The following is a 27,084-nucleotide window of genomic DNA, read 5'->3' as shown; positions in this document are numbered from 1 at the left end:
CTTTTCTTTTGTTCAGGATGCTGTCCATGCTCAGGTGGGTAGCACAGCATGGCAGAGGTCTCTTGCCCCCATGTGACACAGCTGCCCCAGGGGCTGGGACAGGTGGAAGTGTTCAGGCTGGGGGACTGTGGAAATGAGGGTGCAGAGTGAAAAAAACCTGAGCTGGGGGCTGCTTGTGGCCAGAGGAAATCCATATCCCTCATGTCTCTGTTGCTGTCTGACTGCAAAACAACTGACAGTGTTTGTTCCACCCCTCTTCAGTGGTGATCTGCAGGTGTCAGGAAGCGCTCACTGTACCTTCAGCACCGCGCAGAAAGCCATTGGAAAAGACAACTTCACGGCGATCCCAGAAGGAACCAATGGCATAGAGGAACGAATGTCTGTCATCTGGGACAAGGCAGTGGTGAGAGTCCAACCAGGGAAGGGGCAGTGTGGGAAGAGGTGGTTGCCATCTCCATGCTACTGCCCCATAGAGCTGGGCACCCAGCTTGTTCCCTGTCTGGCTTTGAGAGTCAAATCAAGCTGGGGCAGGAGAGGTGGTTGTTGCAGGCTTGGGGTGAACATCCAAAGCTATAACTGTGCCCCCAGTCCTTGGTCTGTCTGGCACTAGCTAGTAAGATCAGCCTCAGAAGCTTGGGCCCAGCCAGCCCGCACCTTGTGTGGGAGTGAGGATGGTGCTTCCCAGGGCTCTTACTCACCCTTTCCCCAGAGATGGACTTAGTTCTCTTTGTTTGTGTGCAGGCCACTGGAAAGATGGATGAAAACCAGTTTGTGGCTGTGACAAGCACTAATGCTGCCAAAATCTTCAACCTGTATCCACGAAAAGGGAGAATAGCAGTAGGCTCGGACAGTGATCTGGTTATATGGGATCCTGATGCAGTAAAAATCGTCACAGCAAAAACCCATCAGTCTGTAAGTCCTCTGCTCATCTGTGTGAAAGCTGGAGGGTGGCGTGTGAGTAGCTTTGTAGAAAGGTTGCCTGGCTGCTGGGAGCTTGGTACTGTCCTGCTTGGCTCTGAGGAGGAGGGACTGAGCTCAAGCTCTAGGCAGTGCCTGTTGTGACTAAGGGTTGAATGTCCATGAGCCCTAGGCACATGGGGTTTTTCACCCTGCTTGAGTATTCATCTCCTGACCCTGGCCTATGCAGGTGGAAAGACACCCATTTCTCCTTAACTTGGTTCCTCTTCCAGACACAAATATTTTTCCTGGCATTGCCATAGTGCTTTCTTCATGCCTTACCTCAACCTAGGTCCTGCCTTTATCTGCTCTGGGAGTTCTTCCTCACACTGAGCTTCAAACCAGCAGGTCCTGGTTTGTGTTGGGAATTCTGGTGGGCTTTTACTGTGATGGGCTAGTGAGCTACAGAAGGCCTCTGAGCATGCAAGGCTTTGGAGGTGTTTCCTGCCTGCAGTTGGTGACTCCAGCAGTGAGGTGTGGGGACTGACCCACCCTGAGTGGGCAGGCAGTGCTCTTGTCCCTCCTGACCATCATCCTGGGGTTGCTGCAGGTGGCTGAATACAACATCTTTGAGGGGATGGAGCTCCGTGGGGCCCCACTGGTTGTCATATGCCAGGGGAAGATCATGCTGGAGGATGGCAACCTGCATGTGACCCAGGGGACTGGACGATTCCTGCCCAGCAGCCCTTTCTCTGACTACGTCTACAAGCGCATCAAAGCCAGGAGGAAGGTGAGGAGGTGGGGATGCCAGGAGACAGGATTATTGTTAGCCCAAATTGCCCTTAATAACTGGTTGGTTTTCCTTTGCTGTTCTTGCTGGACCCTGTAAGCAGTGCTGCAAATTGCTGGTGTATTTTGAATGTACTGAATAGCTGAGGCTTGGATAGGGAGCCCTTTGTGTTAGTGATGTGCCATGGTAGAGACAGGTGCTCCTTAAGGTTAGCAGTGGTAATGTCTTCATCCTGTCCTGCTGCAGCAGGAGTCTGGAGACAGTCTGGAGGGAAACACTGCTTAAAATGAAGAGATTGGCCAAAATCGCCTTCTCCTCCCTGATTTGTGCAGCATAAACCCCATGTGGGTGATAGCCTCTTGCACTGGCTCTGCACACCTTACAGGGCAGTGGGGCTGTGCCAGGCCTCAGTGCTGCAGGAATTACAGTACATAGCAATGTGACATCCTTCTGCAGGGGGACTGATGAGCGGTGAATGGCTGGAGCATGATGTTCCCTGGGCTCAGAGAAGTGTCATTGTCCTCTTCTCTCTGGTGACAGATGGCAGAGGTGCATGCTGTGCCCCGGGGCTTATATGACGGACCCGTGTTTGACCTGACCACCACCCCCAAGGGGGGCACCCCTGCGGGGTCAACTAGGGGGTCCCCCACACGTCAGACACCGCCCGTCAGGAATCTCCATCAGTCTGGATTCAGCCTGTCAGGTGAATACATGTGGTGGCTGGCCTGGGGCAGGGGGCAGAGCCACTGGCCATATGTTCCAGTCCCTGGCCTGGGGCAGGGGGCAGTTAGAGGTGGCCTGCGGCAAGGTAAAGCACAAGAGTGGATCATGGCAGGGAAGGATCCCGTGTGTCCCTTAAAGGACATGGCTGGAGATGCACCTTGCAGTAACAGCCAGGCAGATTACTTGGAGGCCACCGTGGCCATGGAGGCCAGCACAGCATCCGATGCTGTTCTTGCTGGGTGGGTCTGTTCACGAAGCGTCTGCAGAGGCTTTAAAGCCACTGCGGCTGTGAGTTGCTGCTGGAGTTGGAGAAGGGAGCAGGTTGCAGTAGATAGCCTCTGGAGGGCCTTGGCAAGACTCCAGGCTGCCTGACTGCTCAGTCCTCTGAAGAAGATGCTCTTAACTTTACTTTCCCTGTTCCCTTTGTACTTTCTCATCCTATCCCAGGTACCCAGGTTGATGAAGGCATGCGCTCAGCAAGCAAGCGCATTGTCGCACCCCCGGGAGGCCGCTCCAACATCACCTCCCTGAGCTAAATGTCCCGGCTGAGGAGGAAACCAAATCCCTGTTCAAGCAAAGGAAGAAAAATGGTACCTTGGTGTTGAAGAATGAAAAGAAATAAACCTGTTCTGAAGAATCAATAAGCCTCAAGCCTTATGTTTCACAAATGCTACTTGCTACCTAGCTTTAAAGATGTTGCTTCATTTTGGTTTTGCATAGCCTTAAAGTTCTGTTGTTGTTACTGTTGTGGGTTTGGTTGGGTTGTGTTTTGCTCTTCCTCTCTGTATGCATGCTGCTCGGACAGGTTGCTCAGTTCAATGTTATTGGTGTTGAACGTGTGTGGGATGCCGTGGTGTGGGACAGTGGGAATGGCCCAGGGGGTGACCCGGCCAGGCAGGTGAGGGGCAGGGTCTGGCCGGAGGCAGGATGTCAGATGGGGAGGGCAGGTGCACTGAGCTCGTAGGGAGAGGTGGGTCTGTCACATTCATCTCCTTCATCTCCACCCAATGCTCTGCCGTTTCATCATGAGGCCTGTGGGGGAGCTCGAATCATCTCTGTAACAGCTGTCACAGCACCTTGTGTAAGGAGTTTTACTACTTTGTACACTTTATTAAAAAAAAAGTTGTTCCTTCAAACAGCTCATGTTGTCAGTTGACTCTTCTCTTCCTCAGGCCCCTGCTGCTTGGCAGGGGCAGTGCCCAGCTGCACCCACAGGGAGCTGGGCTGGGGCAGCAGAGGGGTTTGGGTGGCGTTGGGGCTGGAGGGGGCTGCAGCATCAGGCTATCGGGGAAACACCATGCAGTGCTCACTGCTGCATGTGTCAGGGTGTTGGTGTAGCTTCTCAGATGAAGGTATTAGCAAAACAGCACAATGCAAGTATTTGTAACGCTGTTCAGTTTGTGCATGCAGGCTCTGAGCCTGGCGTGGCCACCATGGGCTGGGACTGCCTGGCAGGAGCTGTGCCAGTCTTCTATGTGTTGACAGGGACCGGCCTCAACATGGCACTGCCTGGGCACGGCTTTGGGGTCATCCTGGCCAGACAGCCTTGGAGGCTGTTTTCTGTGGACTCCTGTCACTGAAATGCTCCCCTTCCATCAAGCATTGTCTGTTAGAATGAGACACTGTCCTTTAAAGCTTGCAAAGCGTGTAAAAAAAAAGTGATTGTTGTTTAAAGATTACAAAAATAAAGGGTCAGTTTTAGCTATGCTAAACAAATACACTTTCCTCCTTCCTTCTTTGGTATTTGACCTTTAAATACTTTTTTTTTACACATCTGCACCTCGAGCAGGACAAGCTGTCTCTGCCGCAGTCCTTGAGGGGCCAGGCCATAATAGTTGTGCCAGGGTGGGGAAGGCTGTGCTTACAAGCTTTGTCAAGTTCTTCCATCAAGTAATTAAGGATTTTTCCTGTTGCCTGGTAGAGATTGAGCTGAGACTGTGCCTCTGTGTACAGAGGAAGAGGGGAATAGAGAGATGGTGGCAGAAATCTTTAAATTTCTACATTTTAAAATTTTTTAATATGCAATGTTCTTTCCATTTAAGTACTTCAGTTGTTTTGGGGCTTTTCTGACTAGCCAGTGGAGAGGTATTTCTGCAGCAGCAGATTTTTCCCTAGTGAGGAGCAGAGCTGGGATTCCAGATAAATACACTTATGGTATGTGAACCTCTGCCTGCACCAGAGCAAGGCAATGATAGCGATGTGCTGTGCAGGAGACAGGGACAGCTGTCAGCACAGCCCTGCCTGCTGCTGCCTGGCACCAGACCTGCCGTAGGACTGGGCAGAGAGCAGAGGATCAGTGGAGAACGCTGGAGGTGCTCTGGATAGCCTTCCTGGGAATGATGAGTCAAAGGCAGAGAGACATGGAGTCCCCACCCCACTGCGAAGTCCTATGGCTTGAAAGGCAGCATGGCTGGGGAGGGGGACAGCAAGCACACTGTGACATGAGCTGGGGCGCCTTCTGATGGAGCAGGGAAAGGTGTGTTGTGACTAGGCAGGAAAAGGTGACTTTCCCATGACAATGACACTCACTGAGGACTCCCATACCCTCTTACTGGTGAATTAATTCCGCTCCAGCTTTACAGCTCCCTGGGCGGAGCAGGGTCGCCTTTCCCGGGGCTTTTTGTACAGGCAGGGCGGTGGGGAGGCTGCAGCACACGGAGTGGGGCAGCTTCCCCTCAGCCCGGCACCCTGAGGGGCTGGGGGGCCGTGGGACACCCGCCCCCAGCACTGCAGGAGGGACCACAACACGGAAGACACCAAACGAAAGCCTGGTTTTAGACACAAACTGCACTGCTCGGTGCTGGGACACCCGCTGCAAGCCTGCACAGACACATGGGTCAGAGAGGACGTTTACCTTTGGGTTAATGGGAGGCAAACACTTCATCACATGTTCATTACATTGCTAAGAATGGGAAAAATGTCAAATAAGGAAGGTGAAACCTCAGGCCTGTCCAAGCATTTAAATAATAGCATAATTCCTGGCATTACCACAGAAGCAATGCTTTGGCCAATCTCAGTCTTGGAAAGACCACACCAGCAGTGCAGTTGTTCCTGAAGACAGTTCTTGCTTATATCAAGTGTGATTTCAGTGGTAGAGACATTCAAAATACACATTCAAATTCCCCTCTGGTTTTGGAAGCCAAACCCCATCAGATTCAGTGAGCTGCAGCAGTTTTAACATGATGGTGAATGCATTTTTCAGGCTAGACTGGTAAAGCACCTGGATTCACCACCACCTAGTTGTTACTGCTTGGTGTCCACATCTGTCCACACTGGCCCCCCACCATGCCAGCCCTGCTGGGTACATAGCTCTCTATGGGACAGGACAGCTTTGCTGCCTCCTCCCAGCTAAGGGAGGAGCTCATCTCCAGCCTCCTGTGCCCTCCCTCACAGGGTGTTGGCAGGAGCTGTCTATAACCAAAGGCCACTACTGTCACAATGCATTGGTGAAGATCCTGCAGCTGGAGCCACCTCTTCCCCCGGGGCAGCCAGCCTTGAGCCCATGCTCGGGGAATGCCAGCCTCAGCCGAGCCCTGTGGCACGGCCGTGGGCACCTCTCAGCACCACGGCACACTGCAGCATTCCTGCATGGTGACACCAGCGGCTGGGGCACCTGCCAGCCAAGCCAAAACGTTGGACACTGTCTTATCCATTGTCCTGTGGTCCCATTCCTGCCCCCAGGAAAGGCAACATAACAGGATCTGAGTGTAACCAGCTGTGGCCAATTGCAAGGCAGCCCCCACAGCCTGTCCCCCATGCTCAGGACCCTCTGGCTGTGGGGGGGGAAAGCTGAGGGAGTGGGTGCCCCAGCTCTCCTCTGTGCCCCGGGCTACTGGCAGGGTGCCAGCAGCAGAGGACAAGTCTTCAGCCTGATATTGTGAAGGTGCATGGGTGGGTGAGCCCAGTCCCATGAGGAGGTCCCCTGCAGGGGCTGAGCTGTTCTCAGAGGTTGTTGTTCTGATTGTCCTCCTTGTGTGGGCCTCCACTTTTTGTCATGGTCTCTTGGATGCTGTCATGGTGGGGTCTTACCCTTGGGGAGAGAAAAGGATGATTGAGCTGTCAGGAAAAGCCCAGGCAGTGCCAAGACCCCATAGAAGTACAGCTGTCTTGGAGCTCCCCACTGCCTGGCATGAGCTGCCACTCAGCCCACAGCTCCTCCAGCCCCGAGTGCCCCAAGCTCCTCCAACACACGGCCCCCACAGTCCCCCCTGCCCTGGGCCCCCAAAAACTGTCAAAGGCTTTGGCAAAGGCCAGTGCCTCTTATGCTGCCTCTGGATCAAAACTTACTTTTCTCTGTTGAAAACAATGAAGTCCCTCTGGAGCATTTCCAGGTGCTTCTGGAGGTGGCTGACCTTTCACATTTGAATAGAAAAATAAAAGAGACAGGGAATAAATTCACAGTTTACACAGAAAACAGTTGCAAGGACAGTTTCAATGACAATGGCAATATGTTTAGGCACAGAGCATCTTTAGCCCTGCAGTGGGGAGAATGGAATTAAGGCTCTCCTCTTGCAGTAAAGCAGTAGATGCACATCCTGCCCTTCACCACAGGGAAGATGGGGAGTGTTTTAGGAATAAAGTTGGTCACAATGGAAAAAAAAAAATATTCTGTTCAGTTTACTGTGGTCTTGCTAGATGGCAGTCACTGAAAAATTAAAGGCCTCCTTGACCATGCTTGTACCTCTTTGCTCTCACCTGGGATGAATTGCTTTTGCTTGTGTCTTTCTCCTTCTTAGCCAAGCGCTTTTTTTTTTTGTGAAGAGGTTTGGATTCCAGGATCATTTCTTCCAGTTCAAAGGTTGGGTCACAGTTCAGTCTGCCTTTCTGGAGGGGAGAGAGAAGTGGCCTTAAGTGATCAGAGACTGTCTTAAGGAGTCTCTTATAACCTGGACTGCATCTGGGAGCTGAATTTTGTGAAAAAAAAAAGCACTAATTATAATTGCACATGCAGCCAAGAGCACTGGCTATACTCCTGATCTTCTTTATCAGTCCCTTCAGCTACGGGCCATATTCAAGGTGTCACAGTGGCTCCTTTTGTGCTCCTGCTTCTGCTCTGCCCTTTGGCTGCTTTGGAGTGGCAATGAGGATGAGGACAGTGTCCTGGTTGGGTTGTGCCTTTTTGAGAGTAGCACAACAGCCCAGTGGAACTGGCCTTCAAGCAGTACAGAATCATACCCACCACAGAGAAACCCAGCAACAAGGGTGGATATACAATGAACAAATATTCATAATTTAGCTCACCTTCTGCTGGAGTTGAGTTGGAGTAGTTGGACTATTCTCCATAAGGGTTATGTTACTTATGTGCTGGTTTAATTCAATTTAAAAAGGCCCATAAACACAAATCTAGTATGTGCTATTTACTGTTAACAATGAGCTTGTTGGGGGAAGCATTGCAGGAGAAAACAATTCCCATAAGATAGTGGGTGATCTCCAGGTGCTGCTGAGCCCATCCTGGTGCACTAGGTTTTTAGATGTGGGGAGCAGCATGGCTCAGAGCATGGGTCAGCACGAGAGGGCTCACAGACACTGTCCATCCCACACAGATGCACAGCCCAGTGGGCTGCAACACCAGTTCTGCACCCAGAAATTCCAGGAACATTACAAACAGGGCATATCAGTTTTGGGGAACCCACACTGTAGTCTCCCTCCACTACTCTTTGCTACAGAGGGAAGAGACAGCTCTGCCCTGGTCTCTCTTTTCCCCTTGTGACACCTGATGCTTCAGTGGAAATTTGTCAGAATGTCCCATGTGCCAGTGCTGGATGTGAGGAACCTTTACACTCAAATGGCCTTACCATGGGAATGAATTCTGGCATTATTCTTTTCTGGAGAACAGCATCCCAGTTCACATCAGACAGGTACGGGAAGGACTGGATGTCCTTCAGCTGAGAAAAACGTTTCTTGGGGTTCAGCTCGAGCAACTGCAGCAAGAGATAAAGGGAAGAGATGAGACCATCCCCACAGGGCACACATTCTGTGGAGCATGGCTGAGGACACATGGTGCCGGAGACACCGCATCAACGCTGGCATTTGGACCAGTGCCTCTCCTGCTCTGGCTCAGAGTCCCTTCACCAGGGCATGCAGCAGGCTCACAAGCTCTGCCTCTGTTTATTCCCATTTTTATGAATTACTTTTATCCCCATTGTAGGAGCAGGCAATGAGGCATTACAGTGGCATTAAACAATTTGTCCAATGTTAAAAATAAGTATTTGTTTGGAATGAGAAGTCTCACTCAGGTGTTTGTGTTCTGCTTTTAAAACAGCCTCTTCTGTCACTCTACTAAAGTAATATTCTTATTCCAGTGTGAAAGCATGCCTTCACATTGCTTATTTTCATAATTTTTTAACATTGCTGTAGGGATTACTTGTGTGGAAGGAAAGGGTTGAGCTGGTCTCTGTTCAAGGATTATACATTGCATAAACTCCTGACATCTTGCACTCCTAAAACTCAGCAGGAAAACCAGATGATCCAAACCCTTTGGGGAATTTACAGGCAAGGTGACCAGCACAGCCCTGCTCGTGCTGGCGTGCAGCCAGTCAGCAGCACTGTCCCCAGTGCCCAGCTCCCTCTGCAGAGCTCTGGCCTCCAGCCCAACGCCAGCGCTGCGGCTCCGCGAGGACAAACATCTGCCTGGGCTGGTGATAAACGCAGAAATCCACAGGGGATGGCTGAGCCGGGAAGGAGCACAGTTGGGCTCATATATGATACATATGGCTGTTAAACCAGATGCAAAGGAGTACTGGGAAATTTTAAAAATTGTGACATTGTATTATTTATTCACAAGGGAGCCTCCATGACTTGCTGCCTGCTGTGGTCCAGGAAAAAGCCGCCAGCATAGCAACACACAGGACATCTGCAGCAAATATTCTGTTTTACTGTTAGGCTGAATGAAATACTGGCTTCATTGAACTTTCAGCAAATGGAGACATTCTGCAATTTTCTTTCTGGAAAATATGCCATGATTCTGTCTCAGCAAAGAATTGACAGCCTCTTTTCCTTAAAATGCTTGATAGTCTATTTCATTAGAAATTACAAAATACATACATATATATATTATTTGGAACAAAGAACAGTTTAAAGCTACAAGATGAAAAACCACACAGTTGAAAGTCCACACTTACTTGAAATTAAAAAACTATTTACATAGTTCCTTAAAATTTGCCACAGTGCTACTATGCGGGGTGTAAGTGCTCAGCTTTGCTGCCACTGTTAAGCCATAGTCTTGTTTATTGAAGCTATGGCTTCATTTCAAAAGGGATTTCAGCTTCAAAATTATTCCAGTAATGATTTTGAAGCAATTTTTATAACAGCTTTATTGAAAAAAATTGGAGTGGTGCATAAACCACATGGCATCAAAGGATTACAACAGTGTCAGCACTTCTTGCAAATATTTCCATTACTGGAAAAAATGTTTCTTGAGGATTAAAAAAATGTGATTCTTGGCCCAAATTTATTGACACATATATCAATATCTGCTTCTAAGTCAGTAAATTCCAGAGTGTAAAGTTATAGAGGAAACCGTGGAAGCCAAGGCTGCCCATGTCCTGAGAGAAGGTGCAGCAGCAGCTGTACCACTGCCAGCCCGGGACGCAGCGCTGCTCGCTGCCACCACCTTCGTGCAGCTGGCATTTACCACACAGTGCTCTGAAGGTCACTGACCTGGCCCTGACCCTCTGCAAGCGCTTCCCACCGTGCAGTGCAGAGTGGGGTGGCAGCAGCCCTGGGCACCCCCTCACCTTCCTGATCAGCGCCACCATGTCCGGGCACCAGGCGGCCGGGTACGCCACCGCAGCTGTCCTGAACACGTGAGCCATCTCACTCGAGGAAGTGTTGGACCGAATGTGGTACGGCCTCTGTGGGGAACACCACAAGACAAGCGTGAAGTTATCTGCTTTTCAGACTTCTTGAGAAATCTGGTTAGAACACAGAAGCTTCACACAGTCTCACTGTCCAGTCCCCAGCCTCCTGTGGGACCTCTCTCCCTGTGTGACCATGGTTCAGTCGAAAAACAAAATGTCAGCAAGAACTACTCTAATAACTGGGCATTTAACAGCAGGACAGGCAGGAGCAAACCCCAGAAGTCAGACTTATCAGCCAGTGGGAATTTGCTTGGTCAGTGTTTTTATCTTACAAGGCTGTAACACATAGTGCTGTGGTTAGAGCACTCCTGATACTCCTGTAAAACGTTTTTCACTCATGCTGGGGACAATGCCGGTGAAAAGAAGACAAATATCCCCCAACAATAAAATCAGCTCAGAAAAGGATGTCCCAGGAAGGGTCATCAGCCTCAGGTGGGCATCAGGATGCAGGGTCACAGTTCCTTTTGCCCTGTGGCCACTGTCATGTCACCAGGACAGGTGAGCCATTGCAGAAGAGCACACGGTACAGTGGAGCACCAGGGACTCCTCCTGCATCAACATGCAGTGCACAACCAGTGAGTGACACAGTGACACAAGCACTGTACAGCGCAGGTGAAGTCACCTCCCTGTTTATTTTCCATCTACAATTCTGCCAATTTACCTGGAGAGAGAACTTAAAATGGCAGAGTGTTTCCATCTCAAAAGTTTCGATTCACAGATTTTTACCTTATTTTGGGGGGAAGAAGGCAGGAGCGTACTAAAAGTGCATTTAAAGAATAGTAGCTATAAATAGTGAGATCAGATCAGGTGCAGTGTGCTTGACATGTGCCAGTACTAGATGGACCTCAAGGCCCCCCTTCCCCCGCGTGGCAGCCACCCAGGTGCCCCCATCTCACCACGGCTGTGCCATCACGTACGAGCACAAGACAGCATTTCTGCTCCTGCCTTTAGAAACAGTGCCATCAAGTCAAAAACCAACGTGATGCACAGTCCTGCCATTCATTTAGCATTATAGGTGGAAAACTCAAATATTACGTTAAGATGTTTATGGAGGGTACATCGCAGACAGCCACATCTCCTCAATATCTGTAAACTGATCTCTTGCAACTGAGACACACAAATTCAAATGGAAAAATCTGTTCATCAAAATATCTTCTGTAAAGACTGATGATAAGAGCTTTTAAAAACCATGTTTTGCATACTCATACTGAAAGAAGCTTCTGAGCTTCACAGGATCTTAAATGTTCCTCTTTAAATTACATTCTTTTGTTTAGAATAATATAATTTTTAAAATTTTGTCCCACTTTTTTGTGCAGCACATTCAAAACACTGATGTATTTGTCTAGCTACAAAGCTCCCAACTTGCCCAAGTCAGCAGCAGAGCCCTGATGGCACAGGCAGGGATTGGGCTTTTCCCATCATTTGCTCCGACTGCTCAGTCTTGTTACAACAGCAACAAGGTTGTTTTTCAAGTTTTATTTTTCCTTGCGGGATAGACGCTCCAAGTAAAGGGTATTGCACCCCAAACTTCAGGAGCTGTTGCTTGTCTTCCTTGCCCCCTTTTATCAATCCAGAGGCCCTCAGCTGCACAGGCAACTGCCACAACATGCTGTTCTGTGTTGCAGCAGCTTCTCTGACCATGATCGCAAGAACCTTGGTGAAGATTTCCTCTGCTGTAATAAGTTCTAAAGCCTTGAATTCAGCCTGGCCATCTCATCTCTGCTGTAAAGCATTAACCCTCCCAACAGCACGTCCAAGGGCAGAGCAAGCCAGGTCACGAGGCAAACACATACCCGAGTTCTGAGCAGCTCGTAGGCAGTGACTCCCAGCGACCACCAGTCCACGGCAAAGGAGTAGCTGGTGGGTTTTGTGGAGCTGAACATTTCAGGCGCTGTGAAACACAGGGGGAAACAATTGCCTTGCTGCACCCAAGTGGAAATGGGCAACACAGAGCAGTTGACCCTGCCCTTCCCGTGCTGCCATGCTCCTGCACCAGGGCCACCCAGCAGCCCCACAGTCCCCTCCACAGGAAACTCCCTGTGCTTCTCTGCCCCAAAGCCCAAAAAGACAAACTCCTTTTACTGACACAGGAGTTGCCTACCATTCCTAGTAAACGAGCTCCAGAACAAGCACATTCACTCAACCTAGGCATAAGGTGGCCTAAGTGTCTCTTCACCTCCCCCGTGAAGCAGGACACGCACACTCCCCATCTGCACTGAGGCATTTCTGGGGAGGCACTCCTGTCCCCACCCTGCATCCCCTCTCCAGGGTGCTCCTCACTTCAAACTGGCTATGTTTTGATGGGGATCAAGAAGAAAAGAGTCCCAGCTCTAACCAAAACTGTCTTCAGCTGTGTCTCACCACAGCAGTCCACCCAAGCCCACAAAATGGGGATTCAAGAACAGGTAACTGCCCCTGGTTCTCACCCATGTAGGGCTTCGTGCCAGCGATGGTGGTGACAGGGCTGTCCTTCGTCAGCATCGTGGCAATATTGAAATCAGTGATGTGCACGTGTCCTGAAAGACAGAGGCTAATGTGTAACAGGCTTGGCTTTAATTTCACGCCAGAAATAGCTCTGAATCAGAAACATAAAGTAAAATACTCAATGGAAAGGAGTTTCCAGGTAAAAAAATCCAGTGGGAGAACTGATAGAAAATATTTCAGCTTGCAGGCTGCTTGCAGATGTCTCTTGTTTCAAATATCCCCTTGTTTTCCCTTTGGGGAACCAGAAAATACAAGAGTTCTCCAAAAAGTAATTTAGTGGTGATTGTTTTGAGTCTTAATATATTTTAGGATCATTCTGGAAAAGGAAATGAACTCTGTGATGTCCAAAGCTTTCTTAGCTTTTCTAAGTTTGGCGGAAGACAAACCTTTGCTACCATGGATGAAGGAAAGGAATACTACAAGTCACAGACAAAAGGACACTGCAGCCCAAGGGTATGTCCCCAGAAAAAACACTCTGAATCCTCTGCAAGAGAGAGTTTAAAAAAATCACAGTGAGCAGAGAATAGACTCAAAATTCATCCCGAATTGTAACATCATTATAAAAGTTAGTAGGTTGTGTCTTCCTGGGCTGAATGCAGCTGCAGAGATGAACAGAGCCTTCCTCTTTTTTTCCCTCTTCAGGGAGTGCTGACCTACTCTCCCACGGCCATGGTGATCCCAGCTCCTCCCAGGAAGCTGTGTCATCCCAGTCTGAGTGGTACAGAGCTCTGGGAGAATGGTGATGGGTCACCAAAGCCCCCAACAGTGAGGACTGACCAAAAGCACGAGATGGGCAGCCCTGAGCCACAGCAGTGCCAGACCCCAGCACTTCAGGGAGGACGGGGCTGCCCATGGTCTGTGTGGGGCTCTCCATGGTCTGTGAGGGCTCTCCATGGTCTGTGTGGGGCTCCCCATGGTCTGTGTGGGCTCTGCATGGTCTGTGTGGGCTCTCCATGGTCTGTGTGGGGCTCTCCATGGTCTGTGTGGGGTTCGCATGGCTTGTGTGGGGCTCCCCATGCCCTGTGTGCCATGGCCTGTGTGGGCTCTCCATGGTCTGTGTCGGCTCTCCATGGCCTGTGTGGGGCTCTCCATGGCCTGTGTGGGGCTCCAGCACCTGGAGACAAAGCCACTTGGCTGCCAGCTCCTAAATAAATAATCAACCAGTGCTCTGAAATTAGAGGTCATATGCAAACGGATCTAGCCTGGGCTCGGTGCTGCCAGGCAACCTCGGTCACACACAGCCTGTCACAGAGCCAGGCAGTGCTTCCCTCGGGAGCTGCAGCATCTCTGCTACAGCCTCTGAAGCCGTAACAAATGCAGGTATGCCTCCTCCCTGCACTGACTTTTCTCTTCAAGCACCTTGCTCTAGCTGCTATGAAGATTTCTCACAACAATAGTTACCTGGATTTTAAAAAAAAATATAACCTGACAAAATGTTTCTCTAATGAGTTACAAACTAATAAATATCAGACAACTTTTCACTGTGAGATCTTTGCCAGGAAAAAAAAAGTGACTGAAGAGCTATGCAAGAATACAGTCAAGAGTTTTGCCTATGAAAAACTATAGAAAAACCAATAGCAACATTTATAACATACCTAACCCCTAATCCTCTTCAGAGCTCCCTCCCCATGCCAAATCCTCAAGGAAAAAGAAAATACATGACCAAGGCTTATCCATTGCACCATAATTAATTCTGTTTGTGCACAAACCCTGCAGTGACACAAGCACTGCCCTTCAAATGATGCATTTTGGGTAAGTTTTAAACAAGAACCAAGAAAATGTTAAGATCAGGCATGCTGGGCTACTGGCCCCAAGCAGCACCAAACACATGGTCCCTGCCAGTGTCTTGTAGGGACACCATCAAGTCAGTGAGCCAAAGGAGGCGTTGGCTAAAACACCAAGGCCACCCCAGAAGCACCACAGCATCACAGGGCGCCCAGTGCCCTGAAGGTACAAGATGCTGCTGCTCAAAAAGCAAGAGACAGCAAGTGGAGCACAAAGGATGGGATGACCCTGCTCCCAGCTGGGCTGAGCAGGAGAGCCCAACACCAAAGGATGGCACCAGCAAGAACGAGACTGCAGCTTGTCTCCTGCCTCCAGCTGCTCCTACACACGTGCGTGACCGCAGAGCGCCTGGCACTTACCGTGCTCATCCAGCAAAATGTTGTCAGGCTTGATATCTCTGAGAAACAAAGCAGAGAAGCAGAGACAGCCATTAGCCTGGAGAAGTGACCCCAGGAAAGCCAGGCTCTGGGGCACTGGCAGAGACACTGCACCCCCAGAGCCTCGGGCTTCTCAGCTCTGACGTTCCCGTTTGATTCGGGCATAGGAGAGTCAGTGACCAGCACCAGCAGCACTGGTACGCTGCCAGGCTGCAGGGGTCTGGGTGACAGCACCCACCTAAGTCCACCCACAGTTAGGTTAGAGAGTGTTTTTGTCGTTTTCCTCCTGTTACTTTTCAATCTATTTCAATACTGTATGAGAAGGGGTCCCCAGTACAAATTAAAGCATTTTAATGTCTTTGTTCTAGATACAAATGGGTTACCCACAGGTTTTATTCCTAAGTAAAAGGACCCCACAAAATAATACCTATAGCAGTGCTGTAGGGAAACACTTTAACTGAAGGGAGAAACCGTACACCTGATACTCTGATACAGCCACAGTGTCCACCTGAGTGACTTTACAAGCCATTACCTGGCTTTAATGAGCTCATTACACCAGTTCCTACTGAGCACCTGGCCACCTGATGCCCCAGAGAAAAGGTCCCAGCCAGGAGGCAGGCAACAGATGCAGTGGCCCTGTGCCAGCTGGTGCTCCCCACCAGGCCCAGGAGCTCCCAGTGAAGAAATGAACACATTTAGGATTTTATCTTTAAAATTCAATCATTAGGATACAGTTTGAGTTCTCCAAGTCACCTGGAATCAAAGCCCCACAGTATATCTAATTGTCATCTAATAGCTTACAGTTTTCTGGCATCTTGTTACCCAAACAACTTCCAGTGGGTTATAAACACTGGTTCCCTTCCTGGTGCCATCCCATCACACAGGTGAGTACAGGGACAGGCATCATTAGCAGAGCACAGGGCAGTGTCAGGTAAGCAGCTGATTTTCCCCCTAAGCACAGTGGACCTCTTTCCTTTTATTTTTTTTCTTAAGTTATTACTTTTTAATTTCTAGTGTGGCTGTTTCTGATCTCCCTCAGTCTGGCATACAGCCTCTGAAATTACACCAGCACAGTAAGATCATTCTCAGGATGCAAACAAATACCAGACATAATTCTGCTTATTGTTAATTTGTATATTTCTTTTTTATAAGCTGATTATATAATTTCCTAACCTAAAATATATTAATATTTCCCATTATTTTACAACTAGGTGGGAAATAATTACAGCCTGAGTTTGCTGTCTCTGCACAGCTTTGTTCAGCCAAACAAAACCATTGCTTCCCTGTCTCCTGATGTTCCAAATTACAGCTGTTGCAGTGTAATTGCCCCAGCCGAACCACTTTATCAATCAAGTACTGTCCCACTGGGTTACAGTGTTAATTAAACAACTTGCATTACAGTGTTAATTAAATAACTTGAAAATTTTACAGCCTGCCATACACGTTTTGTTGTACTTGATTTACCTTAAACACATGCAGCTGTGTGAAAAGCACACTGCAACCTCACCTGCAGTTTCTCCCACTCCTATTCCCACTGGGGCAAAGATCCCCACACGTAAAGCACAAAAGCAGCAGTATGAAAGAGGAGACCCTGAGGAGGTGGCAGCTGTCCCTGGCCCGGGTGCAGCAGAGCAGAACTGCTCCGAGCTCCTGGGGCTGCAGGGACAGACAAGGGGTCACTCTACCCTCACTCCTTGGACATGGCACTGGACATTATGGGCAGGAACGGGCATTCACCCTCACCAGGCTGTGCCTTCCCCTAACAACCATTTCAATTTTACACTTTCCATGCTTAATTCTTATATACTGCACAAGAATGCTCATCTGCAGCGGTGTTTCTAAATGAAGTGACCTTCTCCCTGCAATTACTGACCCTCACACACCCTCTCTGCTCATCCCCCCTGACAGCAGCTAACGTGGCTAAACTCTTGGGCCCCTGAGCGTTGCGTTGTTCACGACACCAGCAGAGGAGCCATGTGTCTGTCCATCCACAGCCAAACCCTGCTCCCCAGCCAGGGGAAACCTCTGCCTCCTCTGCTGTTCTGCAGGTCTTCAAAGGTATGGGAAGAGCTCATGGATTTTTTTCACTGGCCATGAGAAATTGTGGTAGCCAAAAAGAAACTCTCAGCACTTCTAAAAAGGGATTTACCTCACACAAGAAAAAGTTGTGTTTGGGCCCAGTCCTCATATTTTGGTGCAATACAGAGGGGGGCAAAGGGAGACACCTTCAAGCACGAACACAGGAGTTCTGAGTGCTGACACCTACTCTCTCTGGATGAGGATGGACATTAATGAGTTACAGCTAATTAAAACCTATCAGAGACATATTTTTGCAGGATCAGTGGGCAATCAAATATGCTATTTCACAGCTACCCCAGAAGGACAAATCAGATAGCTTCTGCTGTGTATGAAATACTTTTCTGGGGGATGCCTTGTGTTTCACATAAAAGCAAATACACATGGAAGAATATGCTGTTTATCACTTAAGCTTCTATTTGTTGCTTCACATCAAGGAAAAAAAGCCTGCCCACAGCACAGCCTGTGGCCTGGCTGACCTGTGGATGATGTGCCTGCTCTGCAAGTAGTCAAGGGCCAGCACCAGCTCACAGATGAAGAGTTTCACAGTTCCCTCCTGGAACCGCACATTCTGTTGGAGGTGGTAGCGCAGGTCCCCTCCGAGCAGCAGGTCGACCACCATGAACATATCCTCTTCATCCTGGAATGAGTACCTAGAACAGCACACACATGGTTCAAGGACAGTAGCATTGAAAAATGACAAGTAATAAAGGAACATGTGGTACCTCTGGGAATACTCATCATACATTTCTTGGAATTTTTCACTCCAAATTTCACGACCTTTCCATGCTCTGTTTCCCACTATTCTCACACTTGTGACAACAATAATTTAGTCTCAGATCCATAACAGAGTCAGAGCAGACTGTATGAACAACTGAGGATGGGCATTCTGCCTTCTCCGAGCACCAGCAGGAAGTGACCACAGGAAGTGACCAGAGGAGCCCTGGACCTGCAGCCCTGGCCAGAGCCGGCCCTGGAGGTGCCTCTGTCAGGCACGGCAGCAGCCTGGCTGTGACCCCCTGTGCTCAGCACAACAGGGGTGCAGCTGGGCTCTAAGTGATCTCATTTGAGGGGCTGTGTCTCTCTGAGAGGGGCTCACAACCAGCTGTAGCCCTTTCCTCATGGACTTTATCAGCACACTGCCTGCTTGATGGGATGACCAGCACACAAGCCATACCACTGCTCCACACAAAGCTTGTAGGCTGTCTATCACCCAGAGTGCAGGAAAGACACAGGAATGCTAAAGGCATCCTGAAGCCAGGGATGGCATGGCAAGAACGGGAGCAGGGACACTTGGATGGTTTGCTCTGTACAGATCTCTGCACAGACACACACTGGTCAGCTTTCAGCTGCTGAGTGAGCTTTGCCTGGAGCTTTGTGTTCAAGGAGGAAAGATAAGTTGGAGATATTATATAGGAGGTGTAGCTGCACCTTTACCATTCACACCCCAGTAAGAACCAGCCTAAATGGCAACAGCAGCAAAATACCAAGAGTTCACTGAACTACACTCAGATTACAGAAGATTTCAAAAAGGAAGAATTATTCAAGGATTTTTGATCTTCAATGTCTTTTAGACTATTTGTGTGTGTGTCTGTGTGTGTGTGTGTGTGTGTGTGCTTAGCATTGATAATTTCTACTTGATTCTAAAAAAAAACCAAATTTCCAATAAATGTAATTACCCATGACCCTAGAGGAATACTGAAAATACAGGATATTGGCCACTTTATCATGCAATATGTGAGCTCACTCCCCTTGGAATGTTACTGGTTAAACTGTTACTGATTACTCATAAAATTAAGAAGAAAGAAATGTCAAGGGACAGCCAGCAAAGAGCCCTGCCTGACCATCAGTCCCATGCTGCCAGAAGTTGCTGGTGATTGCAAAGAGCTCCTTTAAATACAGGTGGGGCTGTGGTGATAGCCAGTACCTGCCTGGGGGACACTGCAAAGGGACACATGAATAAACTCCCTTGTGCTGTCTGAGGGGACAAGGGAGATAACTGCTTAAATAAACAGGATTCTCCTGAAACAAGAGCCCCAGTCAGTGGAACACAGCAGCTGCTCCCAAGACAGGCTTGAAGCAGATGAGGGGGGTCTGATCTCAAAAGTGTCTCTAACTGACTCAAGCAGGCAGCCAAGGCACCACCTCTTACCATAAATTAACCAAGAAAGGGTGTTCCAGGCCCTGCATAATCTGCAGCTCCTTGAAAACATTTCTCACTTCATTACGCTCCACACACTTCTGTTTGTTCACGTATTTCATGGCGTACATCTTCTTGGTGTCAGTCTTTTGCACCACGCAGACCTAAGAGAGCAATCAGGGGATAAAACAGAGAGGATTTGTCAGCAAATTTGGGCAGGTAAAACCCAGTGACGTGAGTGTTTTCCAGCAGCTTTGGCAGTGCTGACACTGCCAGGACACAACTCCATCCACCAATGCTGCAACACTGGACACTGCCTGGAAATCTCTTGGGGATTTCACCCAAAGAGAAATTTTTGGGGGAAGATGAGAGGAAGGAATTTATTATCACAACTTGGAAGACAGGGAATCACAGAGAAGTCAACATTTATTTAATGCCATTCACTAACCATCATGTCCACTCCTCCCACACTGCTGGGAAGAGCCCCCTCCAGCACAGATCTACAGGTCAAACACTGGGACCAGCACCTGAGCCTCACTCCCCTGAGAAGTGTTAGTTCACAGGTAATCTCGGGCTTTGTTTAAGGGGTACTGGGCTTTGATTTGTGGCTACAGAATGGATAAGGATTTGGGCTCTGATTCCTTTCTGATTACCAGGAATTGAAGGTCAAGGCTCACTGATAGTGCATGGGCTTTGGTTCTGTACTCTCATGTGAGCCTCCAACTCATCTATTTCCTCCCAGTTACATCTCCAGCTGCCCACATGGTGATTAGTTTCCAAAACATTCCAAAACACTCACTTTTCCAAAGCTGCCCTTCCCAATAGCTCGCAAAATCTCAAAATGGTCGAAGGTAACTGTAAGAAAGAGCAACATTTCAATATTAAATGGCTGAGCAAACATTTGACAATATTATGTTATTTCTACTTCCTTATCCCTATGAGCTGAGAAAAATGAAGGATACAGAAAAGCTCTGTTCATTTTGAAGATTTGGGTGTTGTTTAAACTTGGTGTGTTTAACGGGGCTTTTTTTCCTCCATGGTTCAGCCTCAAAGGCAAGTTCCTTAGGTCAGCCTCTGTCACTGGCAGATCAGGCAGGGTCAGGACAGGGCCTTTCCTGGAGTTGTGTTTCTCAGCCACAGAAGCTGGGGCTGCATAACACTGAACGCAGAGAGAGACCCAGCAGAGACCAGCCACTCCCAGGGAAATCCCACAGCCAGAGCACACCACCCTGAGGAAGGTGCTCAGGAACAGAACTGCTCATTAACCCATGCAAGCCTAAGTGGTTGCTTATGAAAAATGCCAATACTGAGCATTTCGATGCACCAGGAATAAAATCTTCAGGAAAACTTCACAGCATAGATTTCTTTTGCGCTACAGAAAATGAAAAAAATATGAAAACCAAAGAAAATCTGTAAGCAGTTGCATTAATAATTTGGAAACTGAAGCTGGTTTTGCTGAGCAGCTGCAGACTGGCAGGGGCACCACACAGCACATTGAAAGAGCAGCTGATGGGGTATCCAGCTCTTCATATGTTTTATGTTTAGTACTATGTATTTGTATTTATCTACATATGCATATTGTTGTTGTACCTAGGTGAAAGCCCATATGGCAGTCAGCAAGCTGACTCATGCAACAGCAAATATATTTATGGAGCAATCTTTTAATGACTGTCTCTGTAATCTTGGCAGCACAGGGACCCTGGCCTCTGATACTGCTCCCAGCAGTAGTTTTCCAGCTCCTTTTCCAGCCAACCCAACCTGCAGGCTTGGCCTCCCAGTGCCTGCAGGCGGTCCTGCCCAGCTGGGCAGCCACCAGGAGCACCCATGGGAACATCCATCGCTCCAGCCACCTTCCCACCATTCTTCCTACCACTCCTCCCTACACTGGGACCTCCAGAATAGATCTCTCCAGCCCCCAGAGCAGCAGCATTTTGTCCCTGCCTCCGAGGTGCCTGGCAGTGCCCCAGGGGCTCCTCAACAAAACCTCTGCTGACAGTTTTGCTTTCAGAGCTGCTGGGAGGGGAGGCCAGCAGGGACCCCAACACCAGACCACGGGCACACTGCTGCTGCTGACCTCCACACACTCTGCTGGCCTGGGACACCCAGGTGTCTGCAGCCTCAGCACAGGTGCTGGCTGGCACCCTTACAGCCAGCCTGCACTGGAGAACTCTGCAGCCCCAGACAACAACAGGAAGAGTCCTTACCTTCCTCATTCCCATCAAAGGGTGGTGACTTGCTGGAGGTGTTTGCCCCCATGGTGTGCTCAGCCCAGGCTCAGCACTCTCACTCCTCTGGGTTCTGCTCCCACACTCGAAGCCTCTGGTGCAGTTCTGTGGGTCAGTCCTGCCAGACCTTGGCAACGTCCTGCTGACGCATCCTGCAGAGGGCAGGAAGCAAAAGTTCATCACTTACAGCCTGTGAATGTCTCACTGGAGGTTCTCTGCTCTGGGGACAAGACTGACTGTCAGGGAAAAGCACATTGCAATGGAGCTCCCTAGAGAAAGCAGTAACACCGTAACCTTGTGCCTCAGATCGGGACTGCTGCCCGCTACAGGAAGGGTAGGAACAGACCAGCAGACCCAAAGATCCAAGGTTCTGGCTCATATTTTCTGTATCATCCAGCATGTACTTTGTAGCTTTAGGGGTGACTAACTGCAGTGGGACCAATATCCAAAATAAATGGACATACTGACTTGGCTAGATAAGACCAAAAGGCACTTTTGACTACTGAGGTCATGTGGAAGGGTAAAAGCTACAGAAGAAGAAATTCACAGTGTCAACCTTTTGATTTCAGCAGTTACACAAGTCTTTCATTTGGGGAAAAAAAATCATACCATTCTGGTATTTCTAACGAAAAGATTCCATGTAAAATCAAGGTATAGTTTCCACTCAGGTTCTTCAGATTTTTTTGGATATGAACTATGAACAGAAGAGCAAACCTGATTTCTGGCTTGATGCTGGCTGCAGTGACTGGATTTCCTCTCCCACTGCAAAGGGACTGGTCTGTTCATTAGCAGGGAGCACAGGAATTTTCCAATCTTTCCTGACTTGTCTGTAGAGTTTACTGACACTTGAGAGAGCTTGAACACTCTCTGTAAGGTACAGCAGCCACTATATTTTTTAAGCATTCACATGCAATGCACCTTTATGTGCTTGGTTTTGGTACTGATATTCCTGTGATGTACAACTTTATTCCTTGTTGCAAGTACAAAGCCTTAAAAGAACAAAATGAGGGAATACCAGTGTGGCAAGATCTGGACTGGGTCCAGCCCAGAGCATTCTCCAGGGCATCCGTATGTTCACTGAACATTTTCTCAGATCTACACTTTGGAAACACCTACTAACTAACTTCACTTCTTTAAATTAACAAAATTATGGTACTGAAGCAGAAAAGGGAGGAATTATAAGAAATATGTTGGAGAAAAGAGAATTACTGGGAACTGGGTCTGTCATGGGATACAATGAGTTACCCCACCAGCATACACAGCCTGTTTTCTCCAGCTAACCAAAACAAAATCTTAATTTCCCATCTCAGAACTGAAACAAGATCCAGCAATAAAACAAATGAAGCAGTAAATGTTTACGATTCCCTTCAGTGCTTCTGGCAGGAACAGATCGAGCCTTCAGTCTCAAACAAACCCATAGTAGTAACTCTTTTTGAGCCCCAAAACTTACTCTTCAGAATAAAAATAGACCTTCAGATGCAACAGCCATAAACGAAATCACAGGTTCCCAAGGAAACTTCCTTGCACAGCAGTTTGGAGCCAAGTTCATTTTTGAAAATACATCAATACATATAAGCTCTGAAGAAAGAGTGCAGATGTTCCTTGAAGTTAAGCTAGCCTGAGTAATAATTACAAGTATTTGCACCTTTACAAAGTGAAGCCGGGGGATGGAAATGATAAATCTTTCACTGTTTCACGCTGCAAAGTCACAAAACTATTAAAATCATGACTTTTCCTCGGGCCAGATTTGCCGGCGCTTCCGCGCTAAGATCATGCAGGGTCGGAGCCCGGCTCAGCTCGGCTCCGCAGCGCTCGGGGCTCCCCGGCCGCCGCGGGGGTTTCACAGGCGGCAGGCGCTGCTGGGCCGCCCCAGCCCCGCAGGCTCCAGCACGCCTCGGTCACGAGAGATGAATGGAAACCCCACGCCAAAGTGAGGAATGCAGCCAGCTGCGGGCTTTGCACGGCGAGCAGGATGCGCTGAGGGGACGGGAGCGCAGGGGGACAGGGAGGGGCGGGGGGCTCAGCCGAAGGATCCGCACCAGCCGCGCCGGCAGAGACATCCCTGATGGGTACTGCCGAAACCCTGGAAGGGGACGGCTGCCTCCAGGGGTTCACAGACACTTTCTCTCACGGCCTCTGCACTACCCGAGCACTGCTCCGCCGAAGAGCTGGGACTGGGCGGTGGCACAGCCCGGAGGGACATCACCCTGAGCTTCGGTCCCAGAGGAACGAACGATGACCCCGAACTCGCCCGCAGCCACAACGGCGCTCGGGAAGGGCGAGGAGAGGCGCCCTGAGTTTCACCATCAGTGCGCTGGGCGTCTCCTCCGGAGCTAAGGGAGTCTTCTGCGGTTCTCCTCGCCGCAGCCGGCTCTCCGGCAGGGCGACCCCCGGCCCAGCGCGCTGCGGGCAGCGGCGGAGCTGCCGCCGGACCCCGCGCGTCCCGAGCCGCCGCCAGCAGCGAGCGCCGTCCCTGCCGCCCCCCGCCCACCGGCACGGACCGCGGCTCAGACCCGCTCCGGAAAGCACGACCGGGAGGCGCCTACCTGGGGCTCGCAGGCAGCGAGCAGCCGCCGGCCCGGGTGGCACCGCCGGCGGGAGGAGAGGAGCCGGGGCCGGGGGAGCCGAGGAACCGGCGGGGCCCCGGTGGCGGCGGGAGGAGCCTGCGGCACCGCCAGCGACACTCGCCACGGACACGCCACCGCCCCCCGGGGCCGCCGCGCCGCCAGGGAGGTGTCCCTGTGCCTGTGCCTGTGCCTGTCCCTGTGCCTGTCCCCGTGCCCGCCCTGCGGCGAGGAACGACAGTCCCTCTGATGGCCCCACCGCCGGAGCCGCTCTGCCGCCCCTCGCCCCGGGGTTATCCTTTCTCCTCTATCCGCCTCCTGCCTGGCCCTCTGTTGTTTTTTGGAAGGGGGATGCGGGCTCCGCCTTCCGTGCCCGGGCGCATCCAGCCCCCGCCTCGGGGGCAGCTCCAGAGGGCGGCCCCGTCCGAGCCTCGGTCCCTCTGATCTTGGTACGAGGCTCGCTGCCTCCCCTGCCCGTTCGCGTTCCCCCTGGGAGGATCCCATAAGAGAGACACCACATTTCCCATCCCAATGATCATACTCTTCCGACTCTGGCTTTTCTGCTCGCATTCCTGAGTGCCAGGAGCAGGCTCAGACTCCCAGAGCTCTGAGAAAGAGCAGTCCTTGCCCCAGGGCAGACAGAAGTCAGAGCAGTTACCCAATTTTAGCAATTTCATGTGTTACTTAGAGAAGAACCAATAAGCTGAAACACAGCTGGGACTCTCCTAAGCTATCTAAACCAATTCAGAGCGTCTGAAACACAGACCCATGGACTGCGGAGGGAGAAAGAGGCTGGATTCCTGCAGAGCGGGGTTGGGCCAGGGGACATCTGTCCTCAGGACCCAGCTCTGAGGTGAGGACACGTACAAGGGCTCTGGGGACAGGTGGGCTCCACGTCGGGACACCAGCTCCCGTCCTGGGAGATGACCTGCACAGCCTTGCAGGGAGGATGGGGATCCAGCAGTTACCACACAGAAATCAAGTAACAAAGCGTTTGAAGTAAACCATCTCTGGTGGGTAGGATAAGGTATTCATGCTGCAGGGAGTTGCAGTGATTTATATACAGCTCCAGCACCAGGAGATGCCCAAGATTTCCTTCCCAGCCCAAGACCAAACTCTACCTTTCAGAGGATCCACCTGTGGTTTTCTGCCTATCCAAAGCAACTTTCCCTGAAGAGACTAAAATTTGCTGGATGGAGAATCCTTTCTATTCGACTTTTCATGTGAGTGATGTACATGAAGCTTGAAAATTTTTCTTTAAGTAATTAGAATCCTTTTCTAAACATTATTGTTCAGATTTTATTTCCAACAAAAGCTATAACCCAGGACAAACCCAGTAAAACTAGTAGAATCAATTGTGGAGATATTACAAAAGTAGTAGTCCAGAGTGGGTCATCTGAAGAGTTTCAGGGTCTTGTATGTTTGCAGAAATGAAATATTAAGCTTGATTATTGAGTAGGCAAATGAGAGGACAGAAGGCAGATCTGCAAGTGCTCCTGTGAAACAGCCAACTCTGTTCCCCACTGGGCAATGGGAAAACACCATTCTGCTTGGTGTAGCAGAGGGATTCATTTTCCATGGGAAACAGAGAGACTCCTGTCCCAGAGCTGGGGCTTTGGTCTGCAACAAAAAGAGAGCATACTTAGGAAAAAAATCAGATAAACCTGTCCCCCAGTTTTCTCAAGAAATGGAGCTTTTCTACTGTGCCAGCTCAGAAACAGGAGGCATGTCCCAAGCTGGGGAATTTTTTCACTCATATAGAAAAAGAAGCTCAGGGGAGTGAAGTGGTCTCTCTGTCACCTGTCATGTGCAACAGCCACTGCCAGCTTTCCTGGCTTGAGAAATGGGAGCGCCGTGGTGGATCTCTGGTGCCTTCTAATGGAGAGGAGGCATGGCTCATTCCTCTTGTCCAAGATGCTCCTGCCACCAACCCATACACTCCTCCAGCACATAAACCCCACCTCTCCCCCGGCCTGGGCACGCCAGGCAAACCCCTGGGGTCTGCAAAGGTCAGAGGGGGTAAAGACCCTAATGGCTGCCACTGAATTAAAAAATAAGTTTTTTAAGTTCTATTCACCTTTATAATTTTAACTATTCAGCGAACTATACTTTTGGTTCAACTACCAAACTAATTTTTATCAATGGCTCGCAAAAGCAGAGACGTTTTGCTATACTTATTGTATGTATTTTCTGGAACCATAAATCTTTAAAGAAGTGGAATTATACTGAGCAGCCATAACTCAGCTGTAATCTTTCAGCAAACTTTAACGTTATGGTATGCCTGTAATGCATGTAATGTTAGATTTCAATACCCATTGCTGGCATCTCCTGTGATTAGAGTGAGCTCACCTCCACAACTGCCCACAGCTCCTTCTGAATGAGAACTATCTTGTGTGCTTTGCAGGTGGCTGCCAGTGCCAAAGTGTAGCCATTGATATACGTACTTAATCAGGGTTAAAACTCACTGCAGGCTATGCAGAGGTGTGGCCCACCCAGGGATCCCCTCCTGTAGCAGGAGCTCTCCCATGATCAGGATTAAATGTTTTCTGGATGGGCAAATCTGCCCCTGGTGCCTTATCCCATGCACAGTTTCCCCAGCCCCTGACTCAGCAGAGATGATGGCACCTGCACCCACTCTGATATATGCTGTGAGGTGGCTGCTTCTGAAAATAGCTTGGACATCCTTTTCGCAGTGCAAACCACAGTGTTCCAGAACCTGCATTTTTAAACACACCAATCCCAGCAAGATTTCCACAGAATCTGAGCTCCGTTTCAGAGAACACACTGAGGAATGTCTTTTCCTGGCTGCAGAATGTGAAGAACTAGGATTCCTCAGCTAGGGGTCACTAGAATTTAAGGCAGGACAGGACTTCAGAATCCAAAGTGACAGCTCACCTCCAGCAAGCTGGGTTGTTAGCAGTGGCTAACAACTTTTCATTGCAGAGAAATGGAACTCATTAGTTAACACTGGTTCATTGTCACACGAGGTGTCAATAGGTGGCTGGGCTGTAAAAGCGTTCCTCCTACTCCTTTTCACTAGTATGTTTCATAATCTCTCCCACTGGGACAGGATCCCTGTGTCCATCATCCACTCCCATCAGCATTCCAGGCTTGTCGTGTGCACCTCAAACAGATGCTCTTCCCCAGCATTTGGACTCGGTCAG

General features: G+C 49.6%; 2 protein-coding genes across 3 annotated transcripts in view; one reads left to right on the top strand and one right to left on the bottom strand.

Moving 5' to 3' along the window:
* The window catches only part of DPYSL3 (dihydropyrimidinase like 3), a 28,018-nt gene extending 24,470 nt beyond the window's left edge, over positions 1-3,548 (top strand). For both annotated transcript variants that reach the window (XM_041489991.1, XM_041489992.1), the window contains exons 10-14: positions 262-403; positions 742-912; positions 1,508-1,687; positions 2,228-2,390; positions 2,858-3,548. In XM_041489991.1, coding sequence (XP_041345925.1) covers positions 262-403; positions 742-912; positions 1,508-1,687; positions 2,228-2,390; positions 2,858-2,946 — 745 coding nt within the window. In that variant the 3' untranslated portion in view covers positions 2,947-3,548. The remainder of the gene's footprint in view (positions 1-261; positions 404-741; positions 913-1,507; positions 1,688-2,227; positions 2,391-2,857) is intronic.
* A 2,804-nt stretch (positions 3,549-6,352) lies between these two features.
* STK32A (serine/threonine kinase 32A) lies at positions 6,353-21,422 on the bottom strand. The gene is made up of 12 exons (XM_041489981.1): positions 21,336-21,422; positions 19,931-19,986; positions 19,144-19,295; positions 17,471-17,644; positions 14,898-14,935; positions 12,696-12,785; positions 12,063-12,160; positions 10,147-10,263; positions 8,206-8,331; positions 7,106-7,234; positions 6,698-6,762; positions 6,353-6,440 (listed from the first exon to the last, which is right to left on the bottom strand). The coding sequence occupies exons 1-12, from the start codon at positions 21,385-21,387 to the stop codon at positions 6,353-6,355; spliced, it is 1,185 nt and encodes a 394-aa protein (XP_041345915.1). The 5' UTR covers positions 21,388-21,422.
* Between the last annotated feature and the right edge of the window lie 5,662 nt (positions 21,423-27,084).

The sequence above is a fragment of the Pyrgilauda ruficollis genome, unplaced genomic scaffold (assembly GCF_017590135.1).
Source record: "Pyrgilauda ruficollis isolate IOZ18807 unplaced genomic scaffold, ASM1759013v1 scaffold97, whole genome shotgun sequence".
Classification (NCBI taxonomy): Eukaryota; Metazoa; Chordata; class Aves; order Passeriformes; family Passeridae; genus Pyrgilauda; species Pyrgilauda ruficollis.
This window is presented reverse-complemented; position numbering and strand designations above follow the sequence as displayed.